General features: G+C 43.1%; 1 protein-coding gene and 1 long non-coding RNA gene across 2 annotated transcripts in view; one reads left to right on the top strand and one right to left on the bottom strand.

The window, feature by feature from the left end:
• Positions 1-5,303: 5,303 nt before the first annotated feature.
• Positions 5,304-12,877, bottom strand: ckbb (creatine kinase, brain b). The gene is made up of 8 exons (XM_050057500.1): positions 12,817-12,877; positions 10,016-10,228; positions 9,126-9,280; positions 8,268-8,400; positions 6,868-7,039; positions 6,563-6,686; positions 6,287-6,476; positions 5,304-5,707 (listed from the first exon to the last, which is right to left on the bottom strand). The coding sequence occupies exons 2-8, from the start codon at positions 10,206-10,208 to the stop codon at positions 5,529-5,531; spliced, it is 1,146 nt and encodes a 381-aa protein (XP_049913457.1). The 5' UTR covers positions 10,209-10,228; positions 12,817-12,877; the 3' UTR covers positions 5,304-5,528.
• Positions 12,878-13,053: 176 nt separating this feature from the next.
• LOC126398335 (uncharacterized) overlaps positions 13,054-13,842 on the top strand; it is a 6,359-nt gene continuing 5,570 nt past the window's right edge. The window contains exon 1 of the long non-coding RNA XR_007570767.1: positions 13,054-13,182. This is a non-coding gene — a long non-coding RNA (uncharacterized LOC126398335). The remainder of the gene's footprint in view (positions 13,183-13,842) is intronic.

Here is a 13,842-nt window from a genome sequence, read left to right as displayed (position 1 = left end):
TGCTACCTCCTCTCCCCTTGGATCTCTGCAAGTGATGTGAGGACTCTAAAACTTCACCTGAGCCTCCCTCGGCATATGGGTGAGTGGATAATAGCTGAATCTTCATTTTTGGGTGCACTATCCCTTTAACGCTTTTTTCAGCAATTTTTTGCCCATTGTCTTTTCTATGGGAAAATCTTCAAATCCTCTTCAACCCACTCGACTTGGCAGTGCTACTGTTTCAGCATACTTTCAGCTGGACACTTCATTCAAACCCTAACACTTCTAACAGGTCCCGACAGCTTCAGCTATTCAACTCTAATTCAGCTCTTTGATATCTTTTACTGTTTTAATATAACTGCAGTTCAAGTTTTCTGTTTTTTTCAGACATTTTCTGAGTTTCTAATGGCTGTGTATTACAGCCTGTACCACTGATACTACTGTTGATACTGTCAGGAATATGAATGTTAAATACATATTGTAACATATTCTAAGTACACACACACACACACGTAGTACATGTCGTGTGCAGCACTTGTACATCTTTTGATTGATCACTTCTACACACCTACAGCTACAGAAACCATTCAAATGTCAAAACGTTGAGCTCTGTGAGGATTTTCAGATGTTTGTGGCGATATGTTTGATATTTCTGCACTTCCAGCATTTTCAGCCATGGTCTTGAATTCATTTCAGCATTCAGCATCAACACACACATGTTCCACAGGAAATGCATTTTCTAGTTTCTTATGTTCTTTGTGTCACATACAGGTTTTTAATGACTGTTGGTAACATGAATGTTGATGTTGCCTAATGTCAAGTCTCTATTTGATCATGTGACCTGAGGATACCATGCAGGAGCTGTTTAGGATCAGAATGTGTTCGACTGACGGGCTGAGCTCGTCTGCAGCTCAGAGCGCAGTCAGGACTTTACACTGAAGCAGCAGAGAGAAAGAACGAAAGAGAGACTGACAGTTGGAAAAAGAAGCAGAGCTCCATAAATAAGATTCATTTGGCTTTTCTATAAACAGCTGCCAGCTCTGTGTGTGTGTGTGTGTGTGTGTGTGTGTGCGTGTGTGTGTGTGCGTGTGTGTGTGTGTGTGTGTGTGTGTGTGTGTGTGTGTGCTCTACAGCCAGTAATGAGCGTGCACTGGGGCCCGTGCTAACTGTTATACGTGGCGTTGAGAGAAGAGGCGGCCTCAGCCTTCAGACCAGCTGGTTTCAGTTTGATCACATGACCTCAGCCTGCTTCAGATTCTTGAACTCACATCAGATTCTCCGTAAGACTGTCCATCTGTGTGTCTGTGCCTCTGCACACGCTCCACACGCTCCAGGTTCTCCAGGGTCTCCAGGATCCTCCTGGAAAACAGCTGGACAGACACTGTATGAACCCTGAGGGTGATGAAGGCACCCAGCAGCTTTTTACACAGCACAAACATGTTGACAGAAACAACACAGTGAGACGTCAGTCTGGTCCCAGGACGACGACACTGAGCTGTCACTGCAGCAGGTGTGATGGTGTCCACAGATATCACAGTGTGAGGTCATCAACACTTTACTGTGATATGAATAAATGAACACATGCACACACAGGTTCATTTCATCTGTAGAAGGTGCTTCAAAGTAAAGAGTGTTCTATGAACAATGTTGGAACATATAAACATGAAAAGCACAGAGTGTGAATATATAACACAGACAGATCCAAACAAACCAGTAACAGTGACAGAGCTCAGTGCTGTGAGCTCCACATGGATCAATACGTCTGATCAGGCTGTAAATATTGATCAGATCAGTAGTTGTGAAACACCAGACTGCTTCCTCTGTTTTCATTAACCAGCTGCTGCCCCCTGCTGGTCATGTGACTTCACAGAGACACTCAACTGTGACTTCATCATTCCAGGAGATAAACTGTGTGTGTGTGTGTGTGTGTGTGTGTGTGTGTGTGTGTGTGTGTGTGTGTGTGTGTGTGTGTGTTCATATTTAATGAGCACAATACAATTAATTAATAACTTTTCTGAATAAAGTTCCATTTTTGTAAACACAAAACAATAACAATCCAGAAACTTATGATACACACATTCTTATACACACACACATATATATATATATATTTAATAGGTATGCTATATTTTATTATTGTATTACAATTATTGATTCATTAAAGTGTTCATCAGATTATTATATCATTAATAATAATAATATTAAACTTCATTCATAAAGCAAGTCTGAAAACAGCTGTTGACAGTGTGTAACAGGTGATAATGTGCAGCAGAGAAACAGTTAAAAAGACAAATTAAAGCAAAATGAGAAACAAACATTTATAAAATGCTCATCTTAAATATTTGTTTTTAATGTGTTTTAAATGTGGTGAAGGTGGAGCTCATATTAATGACGTCATATCCTGCTGGGTCGATTCATCTGTAATCACACATCGGCCCAATTCCAATCCGGCCCCTAAAGACTCAAGCCCTGAACCCTCACTGACTTAACTGACGTCAGCTGTAAGTGATTGAGTGTGAGAGTCTGAAAGGGCTCCGGATGCTACAAATAGGAATGGGACAGCACTTATCCCCCTCTCTACAAAATGTTGTNTTCGCTCTCCTTCCATAACGTTACCGTTTGCATATCTGCCGACCGTGTTTTCGGGGGTTTTTTTTATAACACTTCCGGTGTTCCGAGGGCAACCCCTGTATTTGACGTCACAACGCTATGAACTGTGGGTAATTTCCTTACCGTAAGTCCGGCCCCTAAAGACTCAATCTTTAGGGGCCGGATTGGAATTGGGCCGATATATGGCGGCGCCGTTGTCCGCCATCTTGCCTGCAGTGGGGTTTTTTTTTTGTGTGTTTTTTTTAAACCTTTATTTACATATTAAGGTAGAAACAAAAACTGTTTGTGGCAGGGGATTAAAAAGAAACAGAAACAACAGAATACAAAACAAAAAGCAAAAACAAAACTAACAAATGAAGGATATTCAATACAGTCGTCAATCTTTAGAACACTTATCGATAATAGAGTCAGCTCTAAGTGCCCTCTTGCTCTTAAGGCTTCAATAGTTGTGCAATATTGTTTCAGATCATGCAGAAAATGTTCAAAGCTTGGTTTGGATTCTGCACATTTCTCCTTATGAATGTGAAGAAGAAGAAGCTGTACAAAAAAAATAAAGTCTTTCTCTTTCTCCTCGTCTTCAAAACAAATAAAAATGTCTTTTTCTTTTAAGTGGATTGTTTGTCCAGTTCTTCTGTTTAAACATCCATCCAGAACATTCTAGTATAGGCTACACACAGTGATCAAACAGACGACAAATTGTTTCTTCCTCATTTCCACAAAAAACACAAGAATATTCAATATCGATCTTAAATCTCTCTAAAGTTTCTCTGCTGGATATAGTTTATGCAATATTTTACAAGAGACTTCTTTAACTTTATTATTCAGACAGAATTTATCTCCAACTAGACACATATTCAAACAATCCATGAAGCGAGGTCCAAAAGAATTTTGCTGAGGGCACAGATACAGTATGCATGTGATTCCTGATGAATTTATTCAAACATTTATTCTTAGTAATGTCATTTACTCTGAGGAGCAAACACTGCTGAGTGGAACAGTCGTAGAGACCTCAACAGTTGATCCTCTAAGCAGCTGCAGTGCACTCCTCAGTACAGCATCTCAGACCACTGCATATTCCTTTGGTGTAATTTGCAGCCTGAACTTAGAGAGGAATTTATCATACGTTAGTAACTGTCCCTCAGCATTCACAAGTTGTTTAACTAATACAATACCATTTCCACCCACATTTTATAACAGAGTGATTTATTGTTATATTGAATATTCTTGTTATTCCAGATGGAACATCTTTTTCTTTAATCAGACTGGTTAACCATTTTACTTTGAAAGTACTATTTAATGTTTCAAAACTTACGACCTCAACACCACCATCTCTTCTTGTATTACATAGAATATCTTTTCTGAAATAATGACATTTGTTCCTCCAAATAAAATTAAATAAAGTTTTATCTAATGTTTTGTATATTGTTTTGTATATAGTTCAAGTGCTAAAGACACGTAGACAGCTCGAGATGTCCCCTCAGCTTTAGACAACAAGACCCGACCATTCAGTGAGAGCTCTCTCATCAGCCGCAGATTGAACTGGTTTGTTATTTATTCCACTGTAGGGTCAAAATTTAAGTTACAACACCTAAATATGTGACCGTGTTCTTCACAGGAACACCATTCACTTCAGACTGATCACAGTCCTTTAGTGGAAATGACACAGATTTGTTCAAATTCATTTTTAACCCTGACACAGCAGAGAACTCCTCAACACAGCTTTGATCACCTCATGCCTATTAGACAACAAACAGTGGTATCATCGGCCAGTTGTGCTAATTTAAATTCTCTATTAAGGCCTTTATACCTTGAAATAAACCTTTCTGAACATACACAGCCATAATTTGAGTTACAAGAAGGAATAAAAAAGGACTCAGGCGACGTCCTTGTCTTATTCCCCTACAGGTGTATAGGAGTAGTACTGTGGGCTAGCTGCAGTACATCAGGTACCTCTGACATGAGGAGCAGAGAAATAAATACTAAAGTAAAAGTACTTCAGTACTTCACTAAAGTAAATGTAATCAGTTACTTCTCCCTCTGGGACTGAAGCAGTGGGTTCAACAATGAATTGCATTGCTGATTTATCGCATCACGTGACTGGATATTGTAACGTGGACCCAGAGTAGACTCCGCAGATAAAGTTTGGTGTTCTGCACTGTCGTCCTCCCTCACAAACTAGTCTCTCTCAACCTGCTCCCGATCAAATGATCTGAAATTAATGGATACAGAATCAATGAAAGCAAAAAACAAAGAAATTAGGAACTGGCTCGTTCGCTCTAAAGAGCCGGTTCAAAGACTCGGCTCGTTCACGAACGTCACATCACTAGCAGAGAGCATGAAGATGATGAAGGATGAAGAGGAGCTGAACGGAACCAGGACCGACTGGCAGAGACCGGCGGACCGACTGGCAGAGACCGGCAGACCGACCTGGACCCGCTCTGGTCCCAGAAACACCGACACCGAGCACCACACTGAACATGTGAGTTCAGCCTGACGTTTCATGAACGTGGCTTTATAGGCATGACGTCACAACATGTTAACTCAAACAACAGTTACAGCAAAACTGATCCAGATTAAAGGTCCAGATCTGAGGACTTGTTCCACCTCTGATTCACTCTGTGTGTGTGTGTGTGTGTGTGTGTGTGTGTGTGTGTGTGTGTGTGTGTGTGTGTGTGTGAGTGTGTTGTGAATGAAGACAGCAGTGTTTAGTCGGGGCCACACAGACTTTATTAGATATATTTCAGGTGTTAGATGGGTCCAACAGGTGCAGACAGGAAATAGAAAATCCTTCACATGTTGGAAGACTGAGGTCTAACTGAGCGGCTCTAAACGTCCCGCAGCTTCAGGACGGTTTCTGATTGGTTACAGTGAGGGGGGAGGAGGGGGGGGGAGGGGGTGTGGGGGGGGTGGGGGGCTGTCGGAGGTTACAGTGACACAGTTCACTTCTGCTCAGGCATGAGGTCATCGATGCTCTCTCCGCCCTCCAGACGCTTCTCCATGTCCACCAGCAGGTTGACTCCATCCACCACCATCTGCACCAGCTCCACCTCTGAGAAGCCCAGACGGTCCGCGTTGGAGATGTCAAAGACTCCGCCTACCGCCGCTGTGTCCACGCCACCTGAGACACACAGAGAGGAAGTGATGTCACAGTTACACCTTTAACATGACTGTCAGGCTTCGTCCACATGAACACGAGTATATTTGAAAACGCAGCCGACGTGTTCGTCTTCTGTGTGTAGATACGGGTTTTTTGGACAATGAAGGAGTAAAAATGGTGCTTTCAAAAACGGCTGCGTCCACGTGGACGAGACGTCAGATTCAGGTTTTGTCTCCACACAAACAGACGGTTATGAAAACAGATATGGTGCACATTGTTCTGAACTCCACTTCCTGTTTATCTGTGTTGATGTAAAATGGAGCATTTGGGAAATGATGACATCATCAGGCGGGTTGTTGCTCTGTGTCATGAGCGCTATGACATCAGACGATGACATCACACCTGACTCTGCTGCTCACAGACTGAATTCTGTTTTCAAAATTATTAATTATTAAACATTAAAGACGAAACAGATTTGATTTAAAAACACAAAGTAATCAGTAACTGTCTGCCTGTCTGTCTGTCCCTCCACCTGTCTGTCTGTCTGTCCCCCCACTTGTCTGTCTGTCTGTCTGTCTGTCTGTCTGTCTGTGTGTTTACCTGTGCCTCTCTTCTGCAGCCTCAGCCTCTTCAGGATTTCTCCAAACTTGTCGTTCTTGCTGAGGTTTGGCAGTTTGACGTGGACGCCGGCTCTCAGTCCCGTCCCCAGGTTGGACGGACAGGTGAGGACGTAGCCCAGGTGTTCGTTCCACATGAACTCGTGTCCTCGCTCCTTAAACAAGCCCTCGATCTGGCAGAGAGAGGAAGAAGAGGGGCAGGCGGTGAACACCATGATGATGTCACACTGCTGTGTCTCGACAGCGTTCAGGTGCGTACCTTGGTGAGTCCGGTGCAGAAGCGGGTGAACACCTCCCTCATGTTGCCTCCTTTCTGCATGCTGATGACACGCAGGTGGTCCTCCTCGTTCACCCACACCAGGAAGGTCTTGTTGTCGTTGTGCCTGCAGGCGAGAGCGGAGGGTTAACGACGCAGGGACAGGAAGCTGAGACGCAACAGGAGGTCAGTCAGGCCGTCATAATGTAAGGTTATAATAACACGTCACAGATTCAGTCTCTGCAGACGGTGATGTAACACGTTTGCTTTGAATGTTCAGACTCGGGGTCGCAGCAGGTCGTACTGACCAGATGCCGCGGCCGTCGGGCCAGTCGCGGGCCATGCCGGACGCCAGCAGCAGGGGGGACACGGGCTTGTCGAACAGGAAGTGGTCATCGATCAGCTGCTGCTGCTCCTCCTCCGTCATGTTCTTCAGAGCGTAGTACTTTCCCTTCAAGTCTCCGTCCAGGAGGTCCAGACCTGCAGGAAGTCACAGGTGAGACAAAAATGATTTTCAGATTAAAGTTCTGAAGTTTCCTGATCACAGAGGAAATGTTTAATTATTACGAATCAAATTACCTGACTTCGCTCTGTTGCTATGGTAACTAGGGAGTCTGTTATTCAGAGCACATGACTGAGTTTCAGTTTCCAAAGTGTGTCGTTATTTTTATTATCATCATGTCAACTCAGTGTGTCACAAACAACCTGATGGATATCTGATGACGACGTTATAACAAGACATTTTTTATGGTTTTACATGTTATGTTCACGTTATGACATCACATAAACACATGATGTCACAACAAAAAGTAATTAACTAATTATCTGTTACACTGTAAAAAGAAAAGTCTTTTTACAAGAAAAGAGTTTCCTGTTGTAACGAATTAAATAAATATAAAATATATAACGATATATGAAATATGGAAAATATAAAATATCTTGTAAAACATCTCTTTATAACAGAATCTGTGTGTGTGTGTGTGTGTGTGTGTGTGTGTGTCTCCTCAGAATGTGCGGGAGGTCTCTGACGCTCATTAAGAGTCTCAGCAGGACGACACAGAGCTCACAGTTATATAACAGTCTGATCTGCTCACTGAGGCATGATGGGAAAACATCTAAATAAAGAGCAGACGGACGGAGTTTTAAACTGTGTCTCTGCGTCCTGACCGCTCCTCCTCCTCCTCTTCATCATTATATATTACAATAACATCAGTGTTTGAGGTGAGACTGTTGATGACACGACAGTTAGTTTAAAGTTTAACCACCCGTCATCACGTCATGAGAGAACTGATCCACAGTCATTCTCTGCTCTGCTGCTCAGTCCTGACTCAATGTCCCCTTACTGGCTTTTTGTCTTCCTCATCTGCTGAAGTCAAACTGATCTGAGTTCAGCTGAACTTCATTTGACTCATGTCATCGGAAAGAAAGATGGTATATGGTGTTAAAAGATCACCAGTCAGCTGATTATCACCAGGTCACATCCTGGAGGCTTCACAGGAAGTTATGAGAAAGTTAGTTCTAAATGAGAGAACTGAAATAAACGTCTTCGTCATGATCACATTTAGAAAACATGTTGAACTGTGGGAAATATTTCATCTGCACTGCCTCTGATCACTGAGCTGAAACTTGTCAGACATTAAAGTGTAACACATCTGTCTGCAGCCAGGGGGCACACTGACACTGCAGCACACAGGAAGTGATGTCATACTTTCAATGGAGAGGTTTTCGATGGCGCGGCGTTCTCCGCGGCTGCAGTGCGGCGGCAGACAGAAGCCGCGGATGCTCCGTCCTGTCCGGACCCGAGAGCTCAGAACGTAGTTTGGATCCAGGTCGTCTCCACCCTGAAACGCAGACGATAAGCAGAGATCAGCAGAACCCAACGCTGTGTTCATCCAATCAGCTCACAGAACCAAAACTATCGGTCTGGTCAAGGGACAAAAACCTTTGACTGGCTGTGCTGTGGGTCGGTCCAGAGGGCTGAACCACAGCGTCAGATCAGTGTGTCAGTGAGGTTTGTTTCTGTCCTATGAAGGTGGCTCCATCTCCATGGTAACTGATGCTGCACACGTCACCTGGTCAGGATCAGTTTAGTCAAAAGTGCCCCACCTCATCTCCCCCTTTTCCCCATTGTCCAATGGGATGATTTGAGAGGCGGGGCTTCTGTGGTGGTCATGACAACAAGTTTACAGTTGGTAAACAACGGAGGAGAAACTGGTGGTAGTGGTTGCTGGATACCCAGAGCTATACGACTTTACAAAGCACAGTTAGCACCATCTCAATAGAAAACAGCAGATAAGTGCAGTACTGTAAACGTCCATGATGGAGGAGAAGCTCCTGGACCAACTGGTGGTACTCCCCATGATCCAGCCTCTTTTTTAGGGTCTCATGTACCCACACAGATCTCTGTTTATCTGCTGACAGCCTCTCACCCTCAACCAGAGCTACAGACAGTACCCTCTGCCTCAACATGGCAGCAGCTACACACTGATTACTGCAGGATACAGAAACAATAAATAAACAATAGATTGATTACACTGGGGGTTTGGGTCAGTTTGTTGTTGTTTACCTGCAAGTTTTCGGAGTTCAGGTCCGTCTTGTGTTTGTCTGTTGGTTTGTATCCTCCGTGGCGGTCTTCAATCACTGGGTCCAGCAGGTCTTTGAACACCTCATACGTCTCCTCGTCTCCAGCGACGCAGCCCACCGTCATGATGAACGGGTGACCTGCAGGGACACAAAATGGCTGATCATATCCTGCTCATTACCAGCTTCCTGACTGGTGGCCATTTTGGACTGATGACATCCTCCAGTAGTGACGCACTTCTTAGTTTTATTTTTGAGGGACTTTAATTTGTAGTTGTTGTTGTTGCATTTGTTCATGTAGTAATTAGTTTCCTGTGTAGCACGCTGCTAAATAAATTAAGTTGGATTTGATGAGGAGGATCAGGAGATCAGACAGGAAGTATACAACGTCCCTGTGAGGGATTTAACAAGCAAAAATTAACCTGATCTGATGACTCAATCCAATTATCAGGCTGCAGCTGAAGCCCAGGACACAACGTCCCTGTCTGAAGGTGACAAACAACACCAAGAGTTACTGCTCTGATGAAAGGGGGTTCATGGTCTTTAGAAGATTCACCTGGTCCTGGGGTGGGGTCACCTGGTCTGGTGAAGGGGAAGGACATATCGAGTCTGACTGGAGGGTGTTATCTGGTTAAGAGGTTGGTAGCTGGGTTGGGAGTGTTATCTGGTTTAGAGGTTGGTACCTGGATTGGGAGTGTTATCTGGTTTAGAGGTTGGTACCTGGATTGGGGGTGTTATCTGGTTTAGAAGGTTGGTACCTGGATTGGGGAGTGTTATCTGGTTTAGAGGTTGGTACCTGGGTTGAGAGGTGTTATCTGGTTTAGAGGTTGGTACCTGGGTTGGGGGGTGTTATCTGGTTTAGAGGTTGGTCAGTACCTGGGTTGTCAACGCCAGTCTGGATGACGTCGTCCAGGGTGAACCCACTGGGCGTCTCCTTGTCCCTCAGGCTGGCGTACATTTCGGGCGTTAGCACCTTGGCCATGTGGTTGTTGTGCTGGCTGAGGTCAGGGTACTCCTGCTCCGATGAGTAGTTCATCTTCAGCTTGTTGTGGGTGTTTCCGAAAGGCATGATGACGTCCGGCTGCTGACCTGGGAACAGTTTAAACATGTCAGCTAATAAACTTCTGATTCACAGTTCGTCAAACAAATATCTGGAATTATTATCAAACTGCAGCTGAAAAATTGAACGGATTTATTTGGTTTATTACCAGTTCATTAACAGCTTAACTGTCCATTTATAACCATTCATAAACAGTTAAACTGATGGCTCATTAATAGTTGATTAACAATGTATTATCAGTTTAACTAAAGGTTTATTAATGCTTTATTAACAGTTTATGAACATTTAATTAACAGTTTAACTGTTGTGTTTTTAAACATTTTACAAACAGTTAAAATGTTTGTTCAAATCCATAATCAGATTTTGAATTTCCTCAGAGAGGAAACATTTATTATATAAAATAAATTTTTGACTGATAAAATAAATATGATCACCATATTAAGGTTAATAAAACCTAAAATATTTATAAATAAAGGCTGTGACTGTGGTGTTATTTGTTGTTCCTAACATTCAGATTTAAATAATCCCCCTGATAATATTATCTCTGTATGGTGTTATTGATCGTTATCTCACAGAGTGAAAACAAACGAAGAAACGGTGGAAATATTAACTGATAAATATTTGTTCAGTTTTTATATAAAATATAATTATAGAAAGAAAATCACTGTATTTCTGAAAGCAAAAAAAATGTTATCACCAGTTCTGCTGAATATTTTTAACATTCAGTCATTCTTATTATTTTCACTGATATGAATGGCTATTTGGGCGACAGCTCAGTCCATAGGGACTTGGGTTGGGAACCGGAGGGTCGCCTGTTCAAGTCCCCGTCCGGACCAAATATGGAGCGTGGACTGGTGGCTGGAGAGATGCCAGTTCACCTCCTGGGCACTGCCGAGGTGCCCTTGAGCAAGGCACTGAACCCCCCCAACTGCCCAGGGCCCCTCACCAAGGGCAGCCCCCTCACTCTGACATCTCTCCACTTAGTGCATGTATAGGTCCTGTTTGTGCATGTGTGTGTTCGGACCTGTGTGTAATTGACAAACAGAGTGAAAAAATTGAATTTCCCCTCAGGGGGATTAATAAAGTATATAATAAAAAATAAAATAAATAATATTATGATTATTCATTTGCATTTTACAAATACAAAAACAGTCTTCATCCCACAAAATTGATGCATATGAATTTTCACTCAGAGTAAAAGTTTTTTATACAACCATTTAAAAATATTCCATAATAACTATAAATCCTGTATTTCATATTTTACTTCTATTAAAGAGCAAAATTATCATCAGGAGAGGATACTGAAAACATCAGAGGTCGGTCTGATCACACCGGCCGCTCTCATACATTATTAAATATTCTATGGATATTAAATATTTATATAAATGTAATACTGTATGAGATGATGTGTTTTAATTTGAAATGATCACATTAATGAAGATGATCATGTTAAAAGTTTGACTCAGTAATCAGTAACTAGTAATCAGTAACTAACTGTCTGCAGTAAAAGTGCTCGTGTCCCTGTGAGGTGAGACCGGTCCATCAGACTGGACTGCTTCATGCTTCACCTTCATCATCCTCCATCTTCATCACTGTTAGAACTGATCCGGGTTCAGAGCTCAGACCCGGCTGGAGTCGGGTGGACTCGGCTCGGCTCGGATCAGGGAGCCTGGAGGGGATCAGTGAGTCTAAACCGGGACTCGGAGGCTGATTATGAGCTGCGGGAGTGACGCAGCAGCAGACCGGGATTAACCCTTCACAGCGCGGCTGCTGCACCGCGACGCCCCGGTCACCTTCAGCACATCCTACCGAACAGAACCGGGCTCTGCTCCTTCAGACCGACACACGAACCGGCTTTCTACCGGCAGGTTACACGGTGATCGTTAAATGAGCAGGGATGATGCTGCAGCGGCGGAATAACGGAACATAAACCGTTATTATCCCGGTAAAAATATATATTCAAATCAGTCGAGGGGAGCATGCGCAGTGAGTGTCCCATTAAAGATGAACAGAGTGTCTGATGGAGAAATAAAAAGATCAAACGTGTTTAATCTGAATGCAGATTAGGCAGATTAGGGATTTCATGACGCCTGAGTGGATTTAAGGTGGAATTATTTAAGGTGGAATTATTTACGGCCCTTTTGTTAACAGATGCACATTTAAAGCATCAAATCATCTTCATCGATTTATCGATTATTAGAAATGTGTGTGCACGAGCTGAGAGCAGACTGACGAGAGGAGACGCTCATCTGTGTCTGTCCGCCGGTGACTGCGCAACACCTGCAGACAGGACGGACTGCAAGGTCGTTTGGATGCAGAGGGACAGACAGAGGCACAGACAGAGGGACAGACAGACAGGCTCTCTGCAGCTCTACAACATGCACAGCTCCGGTAAACAGCCGGTAAAGCCCCTGTAAACAGCCGGTGCAGCCCGTGCGTCTGCAGCCTGCTCCTTTGTTCCTTGAACCGTCTCACGGAGCCCCGCTGATGCGTCTGATCCCCGCGGAGCGCGAGCCCCCCCCCCTCTGTCCCGCTGATAACCCGATGAAGTGATAACTGATGCATTGATGAGGTGATCAGCCGTGTTGTGATTGGTCAGCATTAAAGGTGCTCTTACCTGTGAGTTCAGTCTGCTGTGATGCGTTCAGGATCCGCTCCTGCTGCTGCTGCTGCGGATTAAAGCGGCTCTCAGCTTTATATATCCGCCCCCCGCTCCTCATTGGCTCCTATTTACAGTCCATTCATTCCATTGGACGGAGAGCCTCCGGGGTCACGTGACTGACTCTCGCCCTCTCTGCAGGTTCAGGTCCTGCCGCAGTGCCTCTGAGCAACACTGAAGGTGTCTTCAGGTGTCTCTCATGTCTGTTCACATGTCTGTGATCGTGTACGTAGACGCCATGTTGACTGTGTCAGCCTGTCGCAGCAATTCGTCAACATCGCCACCATATTGGAAAGGATAAGACTTACCAGTGAACAAATTCAGGTAATATTAAAAAAAAAAAAAGGCAATAATAAAATATGACTTTCTGCATTAATATGTAATTTATATTTAAATTTACTTTTGCAATTTTTAAGTGCATTTGTACTTTTTGCATTATTTATTTTTGCATTTATTTTTTTATTTTAAATTAAGTTTTTAATGTTTAAATGTATTTACTTTTGCTTTTACTGATTTTTGATTTCGTTGATGCATTTATTATTTTCCCTCCTATTTTCCCCAAACATAATTATTTCTGTATTATCATCTTTACTTATTTATGCATTTCTGTTTCATCATGCAAATATAGGGAGGGACAAACCCCACCCTGCTGTGCTGTGATTGGCTATAGTGTGTCATGTTTGTCCAATCATAGTGAACAGAATTAGAAGTAGTATGCTTTTATTGTCATTGCATGTAGCATACAACAAAAGTATTGTCTCTCCTTTAGGAAAACCATATTCTTTCACAAAGACAGTGTATATGTAGCCTATAAAGTATGAAATGTAAGTACATGAAACAAAGCTACGTGCAGTGTACTGAAAGTGGATCAAAGTTCTTGTTCTCACTTCATATTGCTTCCTCCCGCCCCAAACTTCATACATCCCATAATCTTTATACATCATACATCCCATAATCTTTATACATCATACATCCCATAATCTT

The sequence above is a fragment of the Epinephelus moara genome, chromosome 12 (assembly GCF_006386435.1).
Source record: "Epinephelus moara isolate mb chromosome 12, YSFRI_EMoa_1.0, whole genome shotgun sequence".
Classification (NCBI taxonomy): Eukaryota; Metazoa; Chordata; class Actinopteri; order Perciformes; family Serranidae; genus Epinephelus; species Epinephelus moara.
This window is presented reverse-complemented; position numbering and strand designations above follow the sequence as displayed.

Bases quoted from the DNA above. Each gene is read 5' to 3' on its own strand.
- ckbb (XM_050057500.1), bottom strand. From the start codon at position 10,208: ATGCCTTTCGGAAACACCCACAACAAGCTGAAGATGAACTACTCATCG. The intron at 8,401-9,125 runs GTAAACAACAAC...TCTGCGTTTCAG, and splicing joins TGAACTCCGAAAACTTGCAG to GGTGGAGACGACCTGGATCC. The intron at 6,687-6,867 runs GTCAGTACGACC...TCTCGCCTGCAG, and splicing joins CCCGACGGCCGCGGCATCTG to GCACAACGACAACAAGACCT.